The sequence below is a fragment of the Symphalangus syndactylus genome, chromosome 16 (assembly GCF_028878055.3).
Source record: "Symphalangus syndactylus isolate Jambi chromosome 16, NHGRI_mSymSyn1-v2.1_pri, whole genome shotgun sequence".
NCBI classification, from domain to species: domain Eukaryota; kingdom Metazoa; phylum Chordata; class Mammalia; order Primates; family Hylobatidae; genus Symphalangus; species Symphalangus syndactylus.
In genome coordinates, this window is record NC_072438.2 from 96,047,062 (window position 1) to 96,067,045 (window position 19,984).

At 45.7% G+C, this 19,984-nt stretch overlaps 1 protein-coding gene across 11 annotated transcripts in view; it reads left to right on the forward strand.

Annotated features, from left to right (window-relative positions):
* MED10 (mediator complex subunit 10) overlaps positions 1-19,984 on the forward strand; it is a 462,922-nt gene that overhangs the window by 31,061 nt on the left and 411,877 nt on the right. For 3 of the 11 annotated variants that reach the window (XR_010116269.1, XR_010116266.1, XM_063619587.1), the window contains 2 exons: positions 5-149; positions 1,406-2,862. The exons of 5 other annotated variants lie outside the window; for them this stretch is intronic. Coding sequence is in view for 1 of the 6 variants with exons in the window: in XM_063619587.1 (XP_063475657.1) it covers positions 5-149; positions 1,406-1,846 (586 nt within the window). In the remaining 5 variants the exon portion in view is untranslated. Of the gene's footprint in view, positions 1-4; positions 2,863-19,984 lie in introns of those variants that run through there. 3 more of the 11 variants (XR_010116268.1, XR_010116270.1, XR_010116271.1) reach the window with 2 other exon arrangements.

The following is a 19,984-nucleotide window of genomic DNA, read 5'->3' on the forward strand; positions in this document are numbered from 1 at the left end:
ACAGGCTACTGGGTTTCCTCCCAGAGGTCCACGCAAGACCTTGGCTCAGCAGAGTGGAGGTGCCTTCCTCCTCCTCCGCTCTCAGCTGCTCCTCCCCTGTTCCTGGTGGAAGGTCATCTGTGTCTGCCACCTCACTCCTTGGGTACCAGGTCAGTCATGATGGCCTGTTAATTTTTCCCATGTCACATCTTTCTTATTTGTGATTTTATGATATTCCCAGGCCCCGGTGCTAAGTCAGGGCTGACTGATGCCACTCCTGGGACCGTGTGGCTGCTTATCCCCCCTGGCTTCCCTCTATTCTGCAGATAAGTGACAGGTAGTGGAGGCAGTGGTGAATGGGCACACCCTGCTCAAAGCTCAGAATGACTGCCATTTCCAGCCCTCCAAGACCTGAGGATGGTCATTCACAATCACATGGGCACTTTCCACGCTGGTGGCACCTTGGAAATGATTTGCAGATAGCAGCTCATTGAGTCCTCAAAATAACCTAACAAAGAAAACATTTTACAGATGGGAAACTGAGGCCTAGAAAGCTGAAGTGACTGAGTCACCCAGCTTGCAAGTGCTACAGCCCAGGTTTGAAACTGGGCAGCATGTCACTCTTGGATAGCTGCCCATACTCTACTGCTCTCCCTTCAGCCAAAACCCTCCAGGGCCCTCCCAACAAAGCCGTGTCTGCATCACGTCCCTCCTCCTCTCTCCCTCCTTCATCCACCCTGCCTTTCTCTAGTCATCCCGCCTTGCTTTATCTTATGAGCTTCCTTCTCCTAAGAATATGTGTGGAGCAGACTGTGAGCTTCTGAAGGCAGGCCACTGGCCTGTGCTTACTTAGGAGTTTTGTTTACAATTCCTCATCACACCAATCATGCTGCCTCGTACATATGATAATAGCTCAATATGTGTGGAATGCAGATTATCAACTTGCTTCATGCTGACCATGCAAAGGAGAGGTGAGGCTGTAGTGCATATGCAAAACCAAGTGAAAACTAAGGCAATTATGTCGATAATTCACAAAGAAAATAACACTTTTTGGGGGGCTTAATTATCTGGATTTATCCAGTGGGCGTTTTTGAAAAAGCAATTATCCAGACAACAGCCAGAGTGTTCCCTTTCACTTTGAGTGGGTCACAGGGAGCCTGAGTCAGGAGCTTTGTGTTCTGGGGTTGGCCCAGAAGCCCAGTCATTGTTGGATTCTGGGAAAACCGAGTGGCTTCCCTGTGCTCTAGTTTTTCTTTCTGTTACTGAGTGAGGCCAAGATCTTCGCAGAGCTGGTTCATGTTGCGTAATCAACCTCCTGTGTTCTGTCTTGTCTCGCTTGCTGATTCTCTTAATTCCAACTTTTAGCATTCATTTTATGCTGAGTTTTTCTCTAATTGATTCTTTGGAGCTTTTTATTTCCGATGAGGTTGCAAACTGCGGTGCCGACATCCATCCCCTGCTTTCTTGGTGGACCTGCCCACCTCCTGGAACCAGAAGTGGGCCCTACGGGGCCCGAATCCACAAAGTATTGATGTCTGGGAGTGGTGACGTCACCACAGACCCCGTGCCCCAGTGCAGTCACTCTCCCCTGGCTGCTGGCCTCTGCTGCCTGCAAACTCCCGAGGCGATGGTCCTGGGTGTGGCTCCAGCATCCGTATTTCACTCAAAGAGCCCTGATGACTGTGGTGTGGCCAAGAGCCACAGCAGGGCTTCCAAAGACACCTGTGTCATGAGCTCTGGACATCACGTCACCACTCAGAAAGGTTCTGATTTGAGAACATTTTGGATTTCAAATTTTTGGATTAGGGATGCTCAACCTGTATTGACTTCAAGTGTTAAGGCCCCAAATAGAAGATCCAGTTTTTGAATCAACCTGAAATGGGATTTCTTTTTAAAGCAGTGATTCACAAAACTACCTCAGTCTTTGAGAGACTGTAAAGCTAAAAGAAAACCGCAGAGCCTCAGGGCTAGGCGGCCTGGCAGGCACACACTGACAGTGCGCTATCCTGAATGTGACCTGGTCTTGGAGATTCCATCAGAATAGATACAGCCATGGCCCCATGCCAATATGAGCACTCCACTTGGTTATTCAGGGGAAACTCCGGGATATACTCAGGCCTTGAAATGAGGCAGAAGCTTGCAAGGTTTCAGACTGTGTTCAAACTTCCCCTGCCAGCCAGCCGTGTTGGAAGCGTCAAGCATCGAAGCCTCGTGAGTCAGCATTTGGAGAGGGAGATCAGCCGGGCTAAATTTGGAGATTTTTGACTCAGCCATCAGTGAAATTCAGCAGTTCCTCCTGAAGCTTTTGGTGACCTTTTGGTTTCATCCAAGCTCAAATACCAAAGGCACCGTGAAAGTGGATGGAATTGTAAACCCTTGCGTGAAGATTGTGCAGCTGGTGTTCTGAGAGGAGTCCATCCACCACAGAACTAAACACATCTCTGTGCCTCTAGCTTTTCCTTTCCTGTGAATGAATGGAAATGGGGCGGCGGGGAGGGGCAAGAGGTGGAGGCAAACAAAGAGGAGGTGGCAAGGAGATGCCCTTTGCCATGCCTGGCGCAGAACGCAGGAGGCACCCGTCTGGACCTCACCAGTGCCGGCGCCCAGTAGCTGTCTCCCACCAGCTCTCCACGGAACTCAGAAGGGCCCAAGTCAATGCGTCCTCCAACACATCCTCGTGTATTGCCAACTGAGCCTTTGAGCGAGTGTTCGGTTGACACTAAGTGCTTTTTGCTCTCAGCACAATTATGTACTTCTGAATAACACTCGAAGCATCCTTTGAATGTGAAAATGGGTTAGATCAAAACGTCAAAGTGTACCTCTGTCTCTAATGATCCTTTTTAATGCATCTGTGGTTTCTAACATTAAGAGAAAATGTGAATTTAGCTGTGTGCTTTTATGTGTCTACTCTGTGACTTGTTTATCCAGGCTATACTTATAAACAGAAACAATAGAAGGACATAAAATATGAATACAGTATCCATATTAAAGTATAATAAGCATCAGGAAGTGTGTGTTAAGCTGTCAGGAGCTCTGCTGCACTGGAAGATGTAAGCTGGGGCTGGGTTCTTCATTGTTCTGTGGACTGAGAGCCTCGCTAATGATGCCACTCTCTTCCAGCCCTATTTCAATATGTTTTAGCTACAGTACTTTAGCGTCAAGATCTTTTCCTCAAGCCTTTCTGGAATGAATCATTTCTTCTATTACTTATTGGTAAATATCCTGTTTTTGTTGTTTTTAAATTATAGAATAACTATATGCTCATCATAAATAATTTAAATGATGTAGAAATTAGTAACTAAAATAATAATTTCTACAGATTCACCTCCCTTATAATTTAACATTAATCTATCCAGAATGAATATAAATATATTCATACACAAAATATATTGTCTGTAATCTTAACCCATTTATGGTAGTGTTCCATTATTGGAACGCTAAGCTTGTGGGAGTTAATTGTATCCTACTGCTCAAGGTCATCGCCGTGGTCTGATTTTTCACAAAAAAATTTGCAACCTCCAGCATAAATGGGTTAATGACATAATGCAAAGGATATTATCCAGCATGTCTTGCTTTTCTCACTTAATGTATATTTAACAACTTTTCATGAATGCCTATTTTTTGGTAGAAAAAAACCAAGTTACAAAAAAAGATAAATTAAAAATACACGGCCAGGTGCAGTGGCTCACGCCTGTAATCTCAGCACTTTGGGAGGCAGAGGTGAGTGGATCACGAGGTCAGGAGTTCGAGACCAGCCTGGCCAACATGATGAAACCCATGTCTACTAAAAATACAAAAATTAGTTGGGCTTGGTGGTGGGTGCCTGTAATCCCAGCTACTTATGTGGCTGAGGCAGGGGAATCACTTGAACCTGGGGAGTGGAGGTTGCAGTGAGCTAAGACTGTGCCACTGCACTCCAGCCTGGGTGAAAGAGTGAGACTTCATCTGAAAAAACAAAACAAAACAAAACAAACAAACAAAAAACCCCCCAACATTATGATATAGCTATTCATTGGGCAGCCATTAAAATTCTAGTTATGAAGATTATATCATTACATGGGAAATATGGTAGACAATGAATGAAATATGATATAAAAGTATTAATATGACATAACGCTATTAATAACCAAATATCCAGTTAGGGTTTTCAAACAAAACTTGTTCCTCTTCTTGGTTAAAGTGGCTTTATCTTGATGAAAAAGAAAAAAAAACCCTCCTGCTTGTTTGGCAAAGTTTCCCTTGGCTGTCGTTAGAGTGTGCCGTCCATGTGGGTCTCATTTCTCCTGATGATCCAGGTGTGATGATGGGGGCTCTGTTCCCTGCTTGGAGCTCCTAGGCTCACTCCGCCACTGACCTCACTCAGCTGAGTTGTTAATGGGTTTCATCCTGGCATAATCCCATTTCTATTTTTAAGCTCTTTAGACCCTCTTGGGTAAAACTAGTTTTAACTCCAGATGCACTTTCTTTTTGAATAAATGTGAATTAAACAATTTCAGGGAACAAAATGTTTGACAATGAACAGGTTGAGTGTAAAGGATATGAATGTTTATTTGGGATATTAAATTCCAAATACAAATAATTGTATTATTCTCCAAATGTAAGGAGTATGAAAGTTGTGTCTTGTATCTTATCCTTCGTAGCATAGGAGGTGTTGCTATTTGCTAAGTGTATTCTAAAATGAAATCTTAATTTCCCCCTTCCCACCCCACTTGCTGCAATTCAAATCAGCAAGTTGCACCATCATCCTCGCTGTTGCTTAGGCCAAAAATCTACGTGTTCTTATAGTAGTTAGCTTCTGCCACAGTAACAAGTAGTCCAGACATCTCTGTAGCTTGCAACTGCAAATGTTTATTTCTCATTCCGAGGTCTGAGGCTGGCTGCAGCTTCTAAGCTCTGCTCCTCTTGGCTGGCCTCCTTTGGGCCACCCTTCTTCTCACCCAGGACCCAGGCTGGAGGAGAAGTTACACCCTGGGGCATGCTTTCCTCAGGGTGCAAGGTAGAAGTCAGGAAGGACAGCAGAAGCAAATGATGCCTTTTAAAGCCTCTGCTTGTATCTGGCACACTGTCACTTTATGTGCATCCCATTGCTTGGAACAAATCACGTGGTCAAGTCTAAAGTGAAGGTGCAAGGACATGCATTGTCCCCTCATATAAACCTTCACATTATTCTGCGAATTACTCAAGGCTAGCAACTCCCACGTGCACATGTAAATAAAGCTTGCCTTTTCTCCTGTTAATCTATCTTCAGTTAATTTGCAGGCCCCCAAGCATGGGACCCAAGTGGTAGAGGTGAAGTTTTTTCTCCTAACAATAGCGTATTTTGGCCTAGTGATTCATGACAACTGTAAGTTATTAACAATACAGTAGAATCATTCCAAGCTATACTTAACATTTAAAACTTTCATCAATGATTATGCATGATGACTCATCCCAGGGACACGATGCTTAACACCACCTGGCTTGAATACTGACTGATCCACTTATAGGAGTGTAACCTTGAGCAAGCAAATTAACGTCTCTGTGCCTCAGTTTTCTCACGCATAAAATGGGCATAAATAGTACTTATCTTACGGGAAGGCTTTGAGGATCAGATGCATGAATACACGTGAAGCCCTTAGCATTGGGGTGGGTTGGTGGTAGGGCTCAGGCAGATCTTATTCCCAGAGGTAGGGAGGGGGTTCTTGGCCACATTCCCTGCTGACACTCTCTAAATACATTATCCACTGGCTTCAAATTACCTTAAGTTATTTCATGGCCTAAGGGAACATTTGTGCATTAATGTTAGTATTACAACATGAAAGTGTTCTTTTTCTGTCAGGACACTGACTTGCATTTCTCCATGATGCTTTTCATTTGTATACGTTTTTCCTTTTATTTTTAGTTGACACATAATAATAATACCTATTTGTGGGAAATGGTGTAATATTTCGATACATGTATACAATGTATAAAGAGCAAATCAACGTAATTAACGTTTCCATAAACTTAAACATTTATTATTTCTTTGTGTTAGGGACATTCAGGATCCTCTCTTCTAGGTTTCTGAAAATATGCACTGAATTATCATTCACCACATTCGTAACAAACGGTACTACAGCATGTATTCCTCCCAGCAAGCTCTAACTTTCCATGTGTTAACCAATGTATTAGTCTGTTCTCATGCTGCTAATAAAGATATACCCGAGCTTGAGTAATTTATAAAGGAAAGAGGTTCAATGGACTCACAGTTCCACATGGCTGGGGAGGCCTCACAATCATGGCAGAAGGAGAGCAAAGTCACGTGTTACATGGCAGCAGGCAGGAGGGCTTGTGCAGGGGAACTCCCATTTATAAAACCATCAGATCTCCTGAGACTTATTCCCGATTACTGGAATAGCATGGGAAAGATCTGCCCCCGTTATTCAGTTACCTCCCACAGGGTCCCTTCCGTAAGACACATGGGAATTATGGGAGCTACAATTCAAGATGAGGTTTGGGTGGGGACACAGCCAAACCATGTCACCAACCTCTTCCTAGCCTCCCCTCCTTCCTACTCTTCCCAGCCTCCAATGACTGTAATTCTACTCTACTTTTATGAACTCATTTTTTTTAGCTCTCACATATGAGTGAGAAGATGCAGTATTTATTTTTCTATCAATGCACTTTAAAAAATGCACCATTTGGGGTGAATGTGTAAGTGGGGAGTAGAGTATTGGTTTAGTATTTGATACACTGTGGGATTAAAAGCCAGGTCACGGCGGGGAATAAGAAATAAAGTCAGAGTGAGGGAAGACCTAACCCACTATAGGGAGGGGCAGTAACTGTGGGGGAAGCAAGTGCATGAGGACGGGATCTAGGAAGGTGGCGGGATGATTCCAGTTCCGTTTCTTCCTACCCCCGCATCCTTGGTTACATTACTTTGTTTCATTTAACTTAATCCCTTGCAGCCTCATGAAGTAGGTTTTGTAACTATTTCATGAAGGGAGGCGTTGAGTGTGATAGACTGTGTATCGTCCATTTCAGGCCCAGCATAGATATTCAGTAAATGCTGATCTTCCACAAAAATATTTCCAAGTTCTGCTGTGTTTTGCCTTTGTAAAAATCGGCTGTTTTAAAATTCTAAAACACTACAACTAGAAATAAAAATGTAACTTCTAGGCTGGGTGCAATGACTCATGCCTGTAATCCCAGGACTTTGGGAGGCGGAGGTAGATCACTTGAGGTCAGGAGTTCGAGACCTCCCTGGCCAACATGGTGAAACCTGTGTCTAATAAAATTCAAAAATTAGCCAGGCATGGTGGTGAGCACCTGTAATCTCAGCTACTTGGGAGGCTGAGGCAGAAGAACTGCTTGAACCTGGGAGGTGGAGGTTGCAGTGAGCTGAGATTGCATCACTGCATTGCAGCCTGGGCAACAGAGTGAGACTCCATCTAAAAAAAGTAAAAAAAAAACATAATTTCTGGAATTATAAAAATGTTTCTCCACGGAGGAAGTCATGGGAGGGAATCTGTAATTATACCACTACCGACTACGTTTTAACGTGGCCTTAATTGCAAGAAGGCAGGCAAACATCACCTCCGCTCACTGTTCCACAGCCCTAGAGTGACGAGCAGGCTCTCACACCTCATTTCTCAGGATTCTCAGCCTGTGCCTGGCCTGAGGGAGGCCAGTGGGGCGATTGTCTTCCTGACCCAAAGCTCAGATGGATGTAGGGTTTTGACTCGGGCAGCTCTGCCCAGGACTGCCCAGTTACCCCATGCTAGAATCCTTACTGGCTTCCTGACCACCTCCCAAGGGGGTTCCTCATGTAGATTAAAAGCCTTGTATGGGTTTATTGAAAAGAAAAGTAAATGGTTATGGATAGCAAAGTACTTTTTTTTTTTTTTTTTTTTTTTTTTTTTTTTTTTTTTTTACTAGGAATGGGAGAAACTGGTTGTTGACAGCAATTTCTGTCTCAGATTCAAAAAAAAGGTAATGATTCCCTTCAGGCCCCTTGCAAATCAATAAAATGTTCCATGCCTTTCTTCGTGTTTGCAGTTAATTAACTTGACTTCTTGTAGCACTAATAATAGTCCCAGAGGCATGAATGCATGCATTTTAGAAATGGAAAATATGGTGACTCAGAGAGGTCAAGAAAGTTGCCCAGGTCACACAGCTTTCAGGTGGCTGTATACCTGCAGGTCTTTGGGCCCAGACCACTGTGCTTCCTTTGCCACAATAACACCCCAGTTTCCTAGGGCTGCTGTAACAAATCACCTCTGTTTTAGCAGCTTAACAATACAATTTTACTTTTTAAAATTTATTCATTTATTTATTTTTTTGAGACAGGGTCTTGCTCTGTTGCCCAGGCTGGAGTGCAGTAGTGATATCTTGGCTCATTACAGCCTCTGCTTCCTGGGCTCAAGCAATCCTCCCACCTCAGCCCCTTGAGTAGCCGGGGCCACAGGCATGTGCCACCACACACGGCTAATTTTTGTACTTTTTGTAGAGATAAGGGTCTCACCATGTTGCCCAGGCTGTTTTCAGACCCCTGAACTCAAGTAATCCACCTGACTTGGCCTTCCAAAGTGTTGGGATTACAGGCATGAACCACCACACCGGCCCACAATTTTATTGTTTTACAGTCCCCAGGTCGGAAGCCCGGCACTGTCCCCGCGGCTTAAAGTGGAGGTGTCGATAGGGCTGGTCCCTTCTGTAGCTCCAGGGGAACATCTGGTCCTTGCCTTTCCCAGCTTCTAGAGGCTCCTGCTTTCCTCGGCTAGTGGCTCGTGGACCCTTCTGTCTTCAGAGCCAGCAGTGTGCGTTTCTCTGTGCCTTTCTCTGTGCCTTTCTCTGTAGTCATATCTTCCTCTGACCCTGACCCCCTTTTCACTTTTGAGGAGTTGTAATTACATTGAGGGCATGAAGACCATCCAGGACAAGTGCCCTCTTTCAAGGCCATCTGATTCCATCTGCAACCTCAGTGTTGCCTTGCCGTGTTACCTAACATAGGCACAGGTCTGGGGATCAGGACTTGGATGTTTTTGGGTTTTTTTGGAAGCACCGTTCTGCCTTCCGCACTGTCTGTAGCGTTTCTGGTGGATGCTGCATCAGAGGTAAGGAGGCGCCGCCTGCACCACCCACCACTGCCCACCTACACACCAGGTTGTAAGGTTAGGTTAAGTTTCTGATGCAACTAGGAAATGTGACCCCACGAAAGGGGCAGAGGGGCACCTGTCACACATGGGCACAGCCTCTGGGGCCAGCTGGCTGGGCTCACATCCTGGCTGCACCTCTCATGAGCTCTGTAACCTCCCTGGGCCTCCCTCTCCTCACCTGTGAAATTGGCACAGCATGCGCACCTGCCCTCTGTGCCATGTGGGACTTGGGGGAACATCTCTAAAGCCCTTTGCCAAAGGCCAGGCAGGTAGCAAATGCTGTGTGAGGGTTTGCAACATAAACGCACCCTGGCAGCATGTCTGAGTGAGGCCTCCGTGGCCTTCTGAGTGCCTGGCCGGGTCATTCTGGGAGCTGTCAAATATACCTGGCTGTCTTTCTTTTCTGGTCTCATGGTTCTGGACCCTTTGTCCTTTGTTGGGGCCACTGGCTTGTTCTGGAAGCTGCGCTGAGAGCACAGGTGATGTTGAATACCCCAGGTCAGAGTTTTACCATGCCAGAAGGCCCCAAACACAGATGCTCACTAGGTGCATTTTGCTGTTGGCTCCCTGGCCTAGATTTCAGCCCGGGATCCTCCTAAGGAACCTCTGCCCTCCTCCCGAGCTTGCGAAGAGAGGTCTGAAGAAAGCTTGCGATTGCTGAGCACGGGGGCTGGAGCGCTCAGCGCCTGTCGCTCACATTTTATTTGAATTTCAGAAAAACAGGAAAAGTAAATGCATGAGATTTTTCTATTCAATTTCAAAGGCTTTTCTTAAAAGTGACTTTTGATACCTGTCATTAAAAGGAAATAGACACAGTATGAAAAAAAGCAAAAATCTTATAATATAATTACTTGATTTCCTCTGCTTTGCCACTGGTTTAATAATAATAAAAAAAAGCTCCTTTTCTACTTCAAGCTGGCATGATCATTGAATTCATAGACTAATGTTGCTGCTGGTCTTAGTCCTTAATATATACAGTGACTCATTCTACTTAATGGCATCAACAACAGATGCAGAGAAAATGCTTCACAAGCCCAAAGATTGCAGTTGGAAAACCCCATGCAATGGGAACAATTCTTTACTAGCCTTAATTGAGGGCAGCTACTCCTTGTGCTTATCTGTGACAGTTTTTTTTTCTCTCTTTCTCTCCCTTTATCTCTCTCTTTTCCCTCCTCTCCTTACGTGTCCACCCAGGTTCTGCAATCCATAGATGGTGGTCTGTGCAGACCAGCAGCCACAGTCTGCCTTTGGCCTCTGATGCCGTTGTCCTCAACATATTTTCTCCTCCTGCACCCCTGCCCGCAACCCCTCTGTGCTCCCCCTCCTCAGAGCTACTTCCCACCTGAGGGAAGATCAACCAGAGGGGGCTGGTGATCAGCACCCAGGGCAGGGGCTCCAGGGAGAGGGAGCTCACATTTGCTGGGAACCTGGGAGCACATGGTGCTGGGGAACCTGCCACCCCCCAACTCAGGTGTGAACACAGAGCTGGATTTCAGCATCACTCAGGCCCTTTGTGCATTTTTTTTTTTTTTTTTTTTTTGAGATGGAGTCTCACTCTGTTGCCCAGGCTGGAGTTCAATGGCATTATCTCTGCTCACTGCAACCTACGCCTCCCTGGTTCAAGTGATTCTCCTTGCCTCAGCCTCCCGAGTAGCTGGGATTACAGGCATGCACCACCATGCCTGGCTTATTTTTGTATTTTTAGTAGAGACAGGGTTTCACCATATTGGCCAGGCTGGTCTTGAATTCCTCACCTCAAGTGATCCACCCGCCTGGGCCTCCCAAAGTGTTGGGATTATAGGCAGGAGTCACTGTGCCCAGCCTATTTTGTGCATTTTAAGACAATATTTTATAAAAGGATTAGGAACTTTTTCAGGCAGTTGAAGAGAGCTCTATTAGAACAAAAGAGGTTGAGAATTTCTGGTGGAGAGAAAGTGCAGGCAGAGAGGAGAGTTAGAGGACACGCTCCCTGTCCCAGGACATCAGGGTGGCAGGGCCCTGAGGCTCCGAGAGCAGCCCAGACTTTGCCCTTATTCTCTGTGTTTCAAGGCTTCACTACCTTTTCCAAGGCAACATCCTTCTTGGAGCACCTGCTGAGGTGCTCTCTGCTGGGGACCATAAGTGAGCACCGAAAAAGCTGTAAAAAGTATCCCCGCTGCTCTCTAGGGAATCACAGCATGCACGGCACCTGCACTCAGAGAAGACGGCAATGGTATCGTGATGGAGAGTCTGTTGCCGCTGTATAGAGAAATGGCGAGGGAGAACTCAATTGCAACTTGGGAAGAATATCATCTGGGAGGAGGTGGAGCCTTTCTGTCTTGAAGTTTGGGTCTACCTCCAGGTGTGAGGGAAGGACATTTCATGTACAGAGGAAAGAGGTTTAAAGTACGGAGCTGGTGTGTGTGCGTGTGTGTGTGTGTGTGTGTGTGTGTGCTTGTATTTGCACACGGAAGCATAAGCGTATGTGCATGTGTGTGCTGGCATCTGTGTCTGCGGTCACATGTTTGCACATGTGTGCATGTACCTCTTTGCTTGTGCATGTGTGTGTGGCCTATTTATGAAACAAAACCAAAACCCAGGTGAGGAAACTCTATGGGAAGCGAAGTCTGAAGACAGATGGGGCCCAGGCTGCAGGTATCTGGAGGGCCAGGCTGTGAGGGCAGGGCTTCGGCTGTGTGCGAGGCAGTGGGAGGCCTGGTGGGGTAGGAAGGGCCACTTTGAGATGGTGCAGTGGTGACAGAAGAACACGATGACTGAGGCCAAGAGCTCAGTTAATATTTCAAGTGGGATGTTGTGAGGCCTGAAATAAGGCTGACATGGAGTGGGTGGGGAGGAGGGATCTGCATCACGGGACCCCTACTCTGGAAGCTGCTTGGCAGCTGCCCATCAATCATTGAATAGACATCTGTTGAGTTTCCTGCTTCCTGCCCTGCACCGTGCTAAGTAACAGAGGTGCAGAGTGTCTTGGTCACCTCCATGGTACTCAGACCCTCTCCCAATGTGGTCACACATCGCTAACAACAGTGCTGCCAAAGGAACAGCTGAGCACTATGTGTGCGGGTGGTGCTAACTCGTGCATTTGGGCTGTGCCAGGTGTGTGCCCAGCGCTTCCTCAGGAGGCATTAAGGAGCAAGCTTCCAGATACCCGCTTCTCAGCCCAGCTCTGGCTGTTGAGCTGCTCCTTCTCCCTGTGGGATGCTGCAGCTTCCTAACTCCTGCAGTTTTCGGAGTGTCCAAATCTGACCTAGAGAAGTAAGGCCACGAGCTCCAGATGGGCCCGTAGCTGTTGGGTTCAAAGGCTTCAACAAGCCAAGATTATTATCTGTGGTCTTAATAATAAGATTATTATCTTATTCTGTGGTCCTGTAATAACCACGTGTTTGTAAATGTTGACCCTGCAAGGTGACAGGTAGATAAAAATGCCTATGGTTCTGATAAATGGTCATTGAATATTTATGTCATCCAAGGGTGGTAGCTTTGGAGTGTGGAACCTAATAATAAGACAATAATCTCGTGATAAGAGTCTGAGATGAATGAGAGTTTTAGTTATGCTTAAAATAACTTTTAAAGAATAAGTAAGTGAATAAATAATGTGACAAATAAACAACTGGTGTCAACAACTCTAGAAGTTTGGGGAAAAAAGTTTCTAAAATTCCTTGACCTTCCTTCCATCAAGAGAGAGGGTCTATGTCCCCCTTTGAATCTGGGCTCCATATTTCTTGGCCAATACCTCTTTCCCCGTATACGAAATGTCCTTCCTTCACATCTGGAAGTAGACCCAACCTTCAAGACAGAAAGGCTCCACCTCCTCCCAGATGATATCCTTAGAGAATGGAACTCCGTGTCTGATGACTGAAGTGAGCTTAGGCCTCCCTGGCCAGCTACCAGGGCCTTCCTATGTGCCGGCACTGGGAGGTCTGTGTCCTGAGCTCGCCCGGCCCTCAGGCTGGGCACACACCTCACACCAGTGAGCAGCAGCCATGCGGTGCTGGCAGCTTGGTGGGCACAGCAGGCATGGCCACGAATGACAATGCCTGACAGTGACAGGTGTTGGAGCATGTGTCTTTAGCAAGCTGGACAAGGCGTGCATCGGCCAGCAGTAGGGAGACAAGGATGAGCCTCCTGCCCATCTACACTCAGCTCCTGTCTTTAGCTTCCTCAGCCAGTGGTGAGGTGATCTATAGTGGTTCTGGGACAGTGTATTATGGCAGAATCAGGTCCTGGGAGGTGAGTGTGGCTTCCTGCCATGAGCTACCACAGCTCAGATGCTTAAATATTTCTGTTCATCTTCCTATAGACTGGGCATTCAGAGCACAAAATGCTGTTGCAATTCTTCCTCCCATAGGAGGGCATCTTGAATGTGCCAGGGCTGGTTTCCAACCTCTCCCATCCTGCTAATGGGTGCCCGCTTTCCATGAATTGCTGTGTGATGTTCACATGGAGGTATGGTGTCAAGGGGGTTTGTCCAATCTGTAAAGGGAGTGGGTAGGTTGAATGCAGCATTCTCCAAAGGGTAACCTCATGAATACCAGGGCCTGGATGGAAATGGCAGCTACCAGGTGGAAAGGCCGTGTGGACTGACTGGTTTGGGAAACCCTGAGCTTAATGCAGGACTGAACTCTAGTGTCTCAGATGCTACAGAAATTCAAGACAAGATCAAGTTCTTAGCTTCTCTTTGGCTTCTCTGTGGTTCTCCTAGTTGCTGTTGGGGGCTCCTGCTCCTTTCTTTCCACCCCATGCAGGTATGGGTGCTGCTTCTCCTCTGCTGAGGGCTTCTCCTACACTAGGAAAGGTGCCTCCATCTGCCCCTTCATCAGAAATGTTCTTCCTTCTATCTCATTGCCTTAGAGTCTGCCTCTATCAACCAATTACTCCTGAGACTATGAGCTGTCACTCACCATTGTGAAGAGGGGCTTCAGTATCTCCATGCCTGTTCCTGTCTTTCTCAAGTCCTCCCATGTATGCTACTGAAAATCTGCATCCTGAAGACTCACTTTTTTCCTTAGAAGTCTGGTCTCTAGAGTACGAGTTGGCCACTTTTCCTGGAAGGGGCCAGAGAGTAAATATTTGCCAGCCATGCGGTCCTGTTGCAGCTACTGAGCTCTGCTATTGAAATGTGAAAGCAGCCACAGAAGATGGGTCAGTGAGTGGAAGTGGCCACAGTTGGCCCGTGGGGGATGGTTTGCCCACCCCTGATCTAGATAGAATGTATCATGGGTCCCCTTGGAGCACTTGTCATTTGCCAAATTACTGTCTTCCCTCCAGCCAGTTCCACCCATAGAACTTAAGTTACCCTTAATTTCAACCAAGGAGCGGAACCTGACCATGAATCTGCACTCCAATGCCTAGGGCTTTGACTCTTGGCTGGCTGGGCAGAGCCAGTGAGTGGAAACAGATGGGGAGAAGAATTGATGCTGTTACGCTACCATTTAGAGCTGTCTGTCTGTGAATGAGGGGTTAGTACCCTGGCACTGGGGGTCACCAGGAAATGGCTTTGGGTCACTTTGTTGTGGAAATTACAGGTGGGCTTTGATGGGCTCTGAAGGAAGTTTCAGAGTCTGACCTTTAAGCTGCTTCTGATTGAGATTCAGTGCCTGGCTTCTCTCCTCCTGTCTTCCATCCTCCCGCTCCCACTGCTGGGCATGTGGTTGCTGCAGCTTGCAGTGTCCTGTGCTACCATGCCTTATCCAATTTCCTCTGCACAGTTCAAATATAATAGAAACAGATGCCTGCTAGAAAGATGAATTGGAACTAGGACTATGTCATTGAGTTATTGAATTGTTTTGATGGCTTCCACAGGCTGATACAGTCACACAGGCAGTTACAGCTTCAGTTTTGTCTGGCTGTTTATCAGCTTTGGAGTGAGTTGTAACACAATTCCTTCCTGCACTGTGGACTGCTCCTCAGCTGTCAGAGCCCTGCCACCATCCAGTTCCCCAGCAAATGTGATATGTGAGGCTGGCTGGGTGGATGTACCCTGGACACAAAGCTCTTTTCTTGTTTTTCTCCCACTCACCCAGCTGGTAGCCTCGTCGTGCTATAGTTGCTCTTTTAGCACATCTGGGTATCCCAGGTTGTGGACATCAACAGATCGGATGCAGTAGGCAGCAGCTGTCTGTAGAGGCACGTTGGGAAGTGTGTAGGTCTGAGTTTTTATCCTCCTTGCAGGTGCATACCTCAGCTGGCCCCAGTTTTCACAACACTCATGGCTCAGAGACAAAGGCTTTTACTAAAGCTGCGTTTCAGTTCTCTTTGAACTGAAGTCCCATGAGCATGAGGCGGACAGGCCAAGATACTATTTTTGTGCAAAGGTTTCTCAATCTAGGCACCATGTATGTTTTGGGTCAGTATTCTCTGTTGTGGCAGTGTGTGTGTGAGGGGGTGCTCTTCTGTGCATTGTAGGATATTTGGCAACATCCCTGGCCTCTACTCAATGGCTGTTGTTTTCACAACATCTACAGCCAATATGAACTGCTGCTCTATGGTATGTACAAACGTGTGCACTATTTAAACATTCTTGAGAAAAAGGACCTCCTTGGAACAAAGGCAGATGAGTACCTTTCCTGGGTGGCACTGGACACAACGATGCTTGGCCTCTGGTCTGTGGCCCAGAGGTAGACAGTAGGCAGCCACATGAGCTGGACATCCATCACCAAACATGGGACATTTCTTTGCCATTATCAATGAAGGGAAGGCCACTTGGTAGACTCATTTTTTCATGTGATTAAAGCCTACTCACTAGTACACGACTAAGTCATTAGGGACCAATAAAATTTGTCATTTAAATCAGAGATGCACTTAATGACAACATACCAAATGCTGAAAATCAACCATCGGCTATATGTTACCTTCACAGGATAAATTTCTAGAATAAAAGAATAAACCTGAATTTTGTTAAAAAATGTGATCATTATATTTTCTGGTGGTGGAGTGTAAGTATGATAGATTGCTTCTGTAATCATCCTAGTGTGTATGCCAGTAATGCAAAATGCTTGCCCCCTTCCCACTGGTAGGGTTTGAGCATGGCCAGTGTGAGGAGGTGTTAATGTAGTTCTCATGGTGAAGGTGGTTGGGTGGCCCTACTACTGATGTTAATGCTGCCAGCATTATATTTTGTGATAATAAATGCAAATTTAGACCTCAACAGGTTAAAATAATTTTAATATATAAAACATATTAGGAGATTTTCACTCCAAGCCATATCTGTAATACTTACATGATTTTGAAAATCAATATTCAGATATTGACATTAAATCCAAGTAACATACTTTGTCCACATTATTGGAATTTTTTTTTTTTTATTATACTTTAGGTTTTAGGGTACATGTGCACAATGTGCAGGTTTGTTGCATATGTATCCATGTGCCATGTTGATTTCCTGCACCCATTAATTCGTCATTTAGCATTAGGTATATCTCCTAATGCTGTCCCTCCCCCCTCCCCCAACGCCATAACAGTCCCCAGAGTGTGATGTTCCCCTTCCTGTGTCCATGAGTTCTCATTGTTCAATTCCCACCTATGAGTTAGAACATGCGGTGTTTGGTTTTTTGTCCTTGCGATAGTTTACTGAGAATGATGTTTTCCAGTTTCATCCATGTCCCTACAAAGGACATGAACTCATCATTTTTTATGGCTGCATAGTATTCCGTGGTGTATATGTGCCACATTTTCTTTCTTTTTTTTTTTTTTTTTTGAGACGGAGTCTCGCTCTGTCGCCCACGCTGGAGTGCAGTGGCATGATCTCGGCTCACTGCAAGCTCCACCTTCCGGGTTCACGCCATTCTCCTGCCTCAGCCTCTCCGAGTAGCTGGGACTACAGGCGCCCGCCACCACGCCCGGCTAATTTTTTGTATTTTTAGTAGAGACGGGGTTTCACCGTGGTCTCACCGTGGTCTCGATCTCCTGACCTCATGATCCGCCCGCCTCGGCCTCCCAAAGTGCTGGGATTACAAGCGTGAGCCACCGCGCCCGGCCAACCATTTTCTTAATCCAGTCTATCGTTGTTGGACATTTGGGTTGGTTCCAACTCTTTGCTCTTGTGAATAGTGCCGCAATAAACATACGTGTGCATGTGTCTTTATAGCAGCATGATTTATAGTCCTTTGGGTATATACCCAGTAATGGGATGGCTGGGTCAAATGGTATTTCTAGTTCTAGATCCCTGAGGAATCGCCACACTGACTTCCACAATGGTTGAACTAGTTTACAGTCCCACCAACAGTGTAAAAGTGTTCCTATTTCTCCACATCCTCTCCAACACCTGTTGTTTCCTGATTTTTTAATGATGGCCATTCTAACTGGTGTGAGATGGTATCTCACTGTGGTTTTGATTTGCATTTCTCTGATGGCCAGTGATGATGAGCATTTCTTCATGTGTTTTTTGGCTGCATAAATGTCTTCTTTTGAGAAGTGTCTGTTCATGTCCTTTGCCCACTTTTTGATGGGGTTGTTTGTTTTTTTCTTGTAAATTTGTTTGAGTTCATTGTAGATTCTGGATATTAGCCCTTTGTTAGATGAGTAGGTTGCAAAAATTTTCTCCCATTCTGTAGGTTGCCTATTCACTCTGAAGGTAGTTTCTTTTGCTGTGCAGAAGCTCTTTAGTTTAATTGGATCCCATTTGTCAATTTTGGCTTTTGTTGCCATTGCTTTTGGTGTTTTAGACATGAAGTCCTTGCCCATGCCTATGTCCTGAATGGTATTGCCTAGGTTTTCTTGTAGGATTTTAATGGTTTTAGGTCTAACATTTAAGTCTTTAATCCATCTTGAATTAATTTTTGTATAAGGTGTAAGGAAGGGATCCAGTTTCATCTTTCTACATATGGCTAGCCAGTTTTCCCAGCACCATTTATTAAATAGGGAATCCTTTCCCCATTTCTTGTTTTTGTCAGGTTTGTCAAAGATCACATAGTTGTAGATATGCGGCATCATTTCTGAGGGCTCTGTTCTATTCCATTGATCTATGTCTCTGTTGTGGTACCAGTACCATGCTGTTTTGGTTACTGTAGCTACATTATTGGAATTTTTATGCTGATTGGATATGATGGCAGTCTTGGAACCATGTGAGTGCTGAACACTCACAAGTTTAGTGATCCAGCGATGACACTGATACAGGTACGTGTCTAGTTTCCTTCTGAAGCCTAATATGAATCAAATTTCAGACTTTACCCAAATACTGAGGCTTCTGCCTAGTTTATTCAGGACTAATTAAAGTTTCTCTAAAATGTCTGCTCAGCATGGTGGTTCACACCTGCAATCCCAATGACCTGGGAGGCCAAGATAGGAGAATCACTTGAGGCCAGGGTTTGAGACCAGCCTGGGCAACATAGTGAGATTCTGTCTCTAAAAAATAAAAAAAAAAAATTAGCCAGGTGTGGTGATGCCTATATAGGTGGTGCCTCCTGTAGTCCCAGCTACTCAGGAGGCTGAGGCAGAGGGATCCATTGAGCCCAGAAGTTGTCAGCTGTAGTGAGCTATGATTGTGCCACTGCACTCCAGCCTGGGCAATAGAGTGAGACCCCATCTCAAAAATAAATAAATAAATAAATAAATAAATAAATAAATAAATAAATAAATTTGTTCTCTGGAGAAGTCTGACATCCCCCTGGGCACCATGGTCAGGATCCTACTGCAGAAGAAATAATCAAGGTGGATGCTGCTTGTATTAGCTTGTTTTCCCATGGCTCTAAAGAACTACCTGAGACAATAATTTACCAAGAAAAGAGGTTTAATTGACATACAGCTTTGCAGGCTGTACAGAAAGCATGGTGGGTGAGACCTCAGGAAGCTTACAATCATGGTGGACGGTGAAAAGAAAGGAGTCACATCTTACATGGCTGTAACAGGAAGAAAAGAGTAAAGCAGGAGGTGCTACATACTTTTAAACAAGCAACTCTCATGAGAACTTACTATCATGAGAACAGCAAGAGGGAGATCTGCCCCCGTGATCCAATCACCTCCCGCCAGGCCCTTCCTCCAATATTGGGGATTACAGTTCAAGATGAGATTTGGGTGAGTTCACAGAGCTGAACCCCATCATTCTGTCCCTGGCCCCTCCCAAATCTCATGTCCTTCTTACATTTCAAAATACAATCATGCCTTCCCAACAGTCTCTCAAAGTCTTAGCTCATTCCAGCATTAACTCAAAAATCCAAGTCCAAAGTCTCATCTGAGACAAGGCAAACCCCTTCTGCCTATGAGCCTGTTAAATCAAAAACAAGTTAGTTACTTCCAAGATACAATGGAAAATGGGGGTACAGGCATTGGATAAATGCTCACATTGCAAATGTGAGAAATTGGCCAAAACAAATTGGCTACAGGACCCATGCAAGTCTGAAACCCAGCAGGGCAGCCATTAAATCTCAAAGCTCCAAAATAATCTCCTTTGACTCCATGTCTTATACCCAGGCCACACTGATGCAAAGGGTGGGCTCTTAAGGCCTTGGGAAGCTCTGCTTCTGTGGCTCTGCAGGATACAGCACCCAGGCCTTCTTTTATGGGCTGGTGTTGAGTGCCTGCAGCTTTTCCAAGGGCACATGCAAGCTGTCAATCTACCATTCTGGGGTCTGGAGTGCAGTGGCCCTTTTTTCACAGCTCCACTAGGCAGTGCCCCGTGGGGACTCTGTGTGAGGGCTTCAACCCCACATTTCCCCTTCACACTGTTCTAGTAGGGGTTCTCCATGAGGGCTCTGCCCCTGTAGCAGACTTCTGGCTGGACATCCAGGTATTTCTGTACATCCTCTGAAATCTAGGTGGAGGTTCCCAAGCCTCAATTCTTGCCTTCTGCACACCTGGAGGCTTAATGCCATGTGAAAGCCTTTGTAGCTTCTTGATTGCACCCTCTGGAGCAGAGCAGCACCTCTGAAACATATCTGAGGCCCTTTTAGTCACAG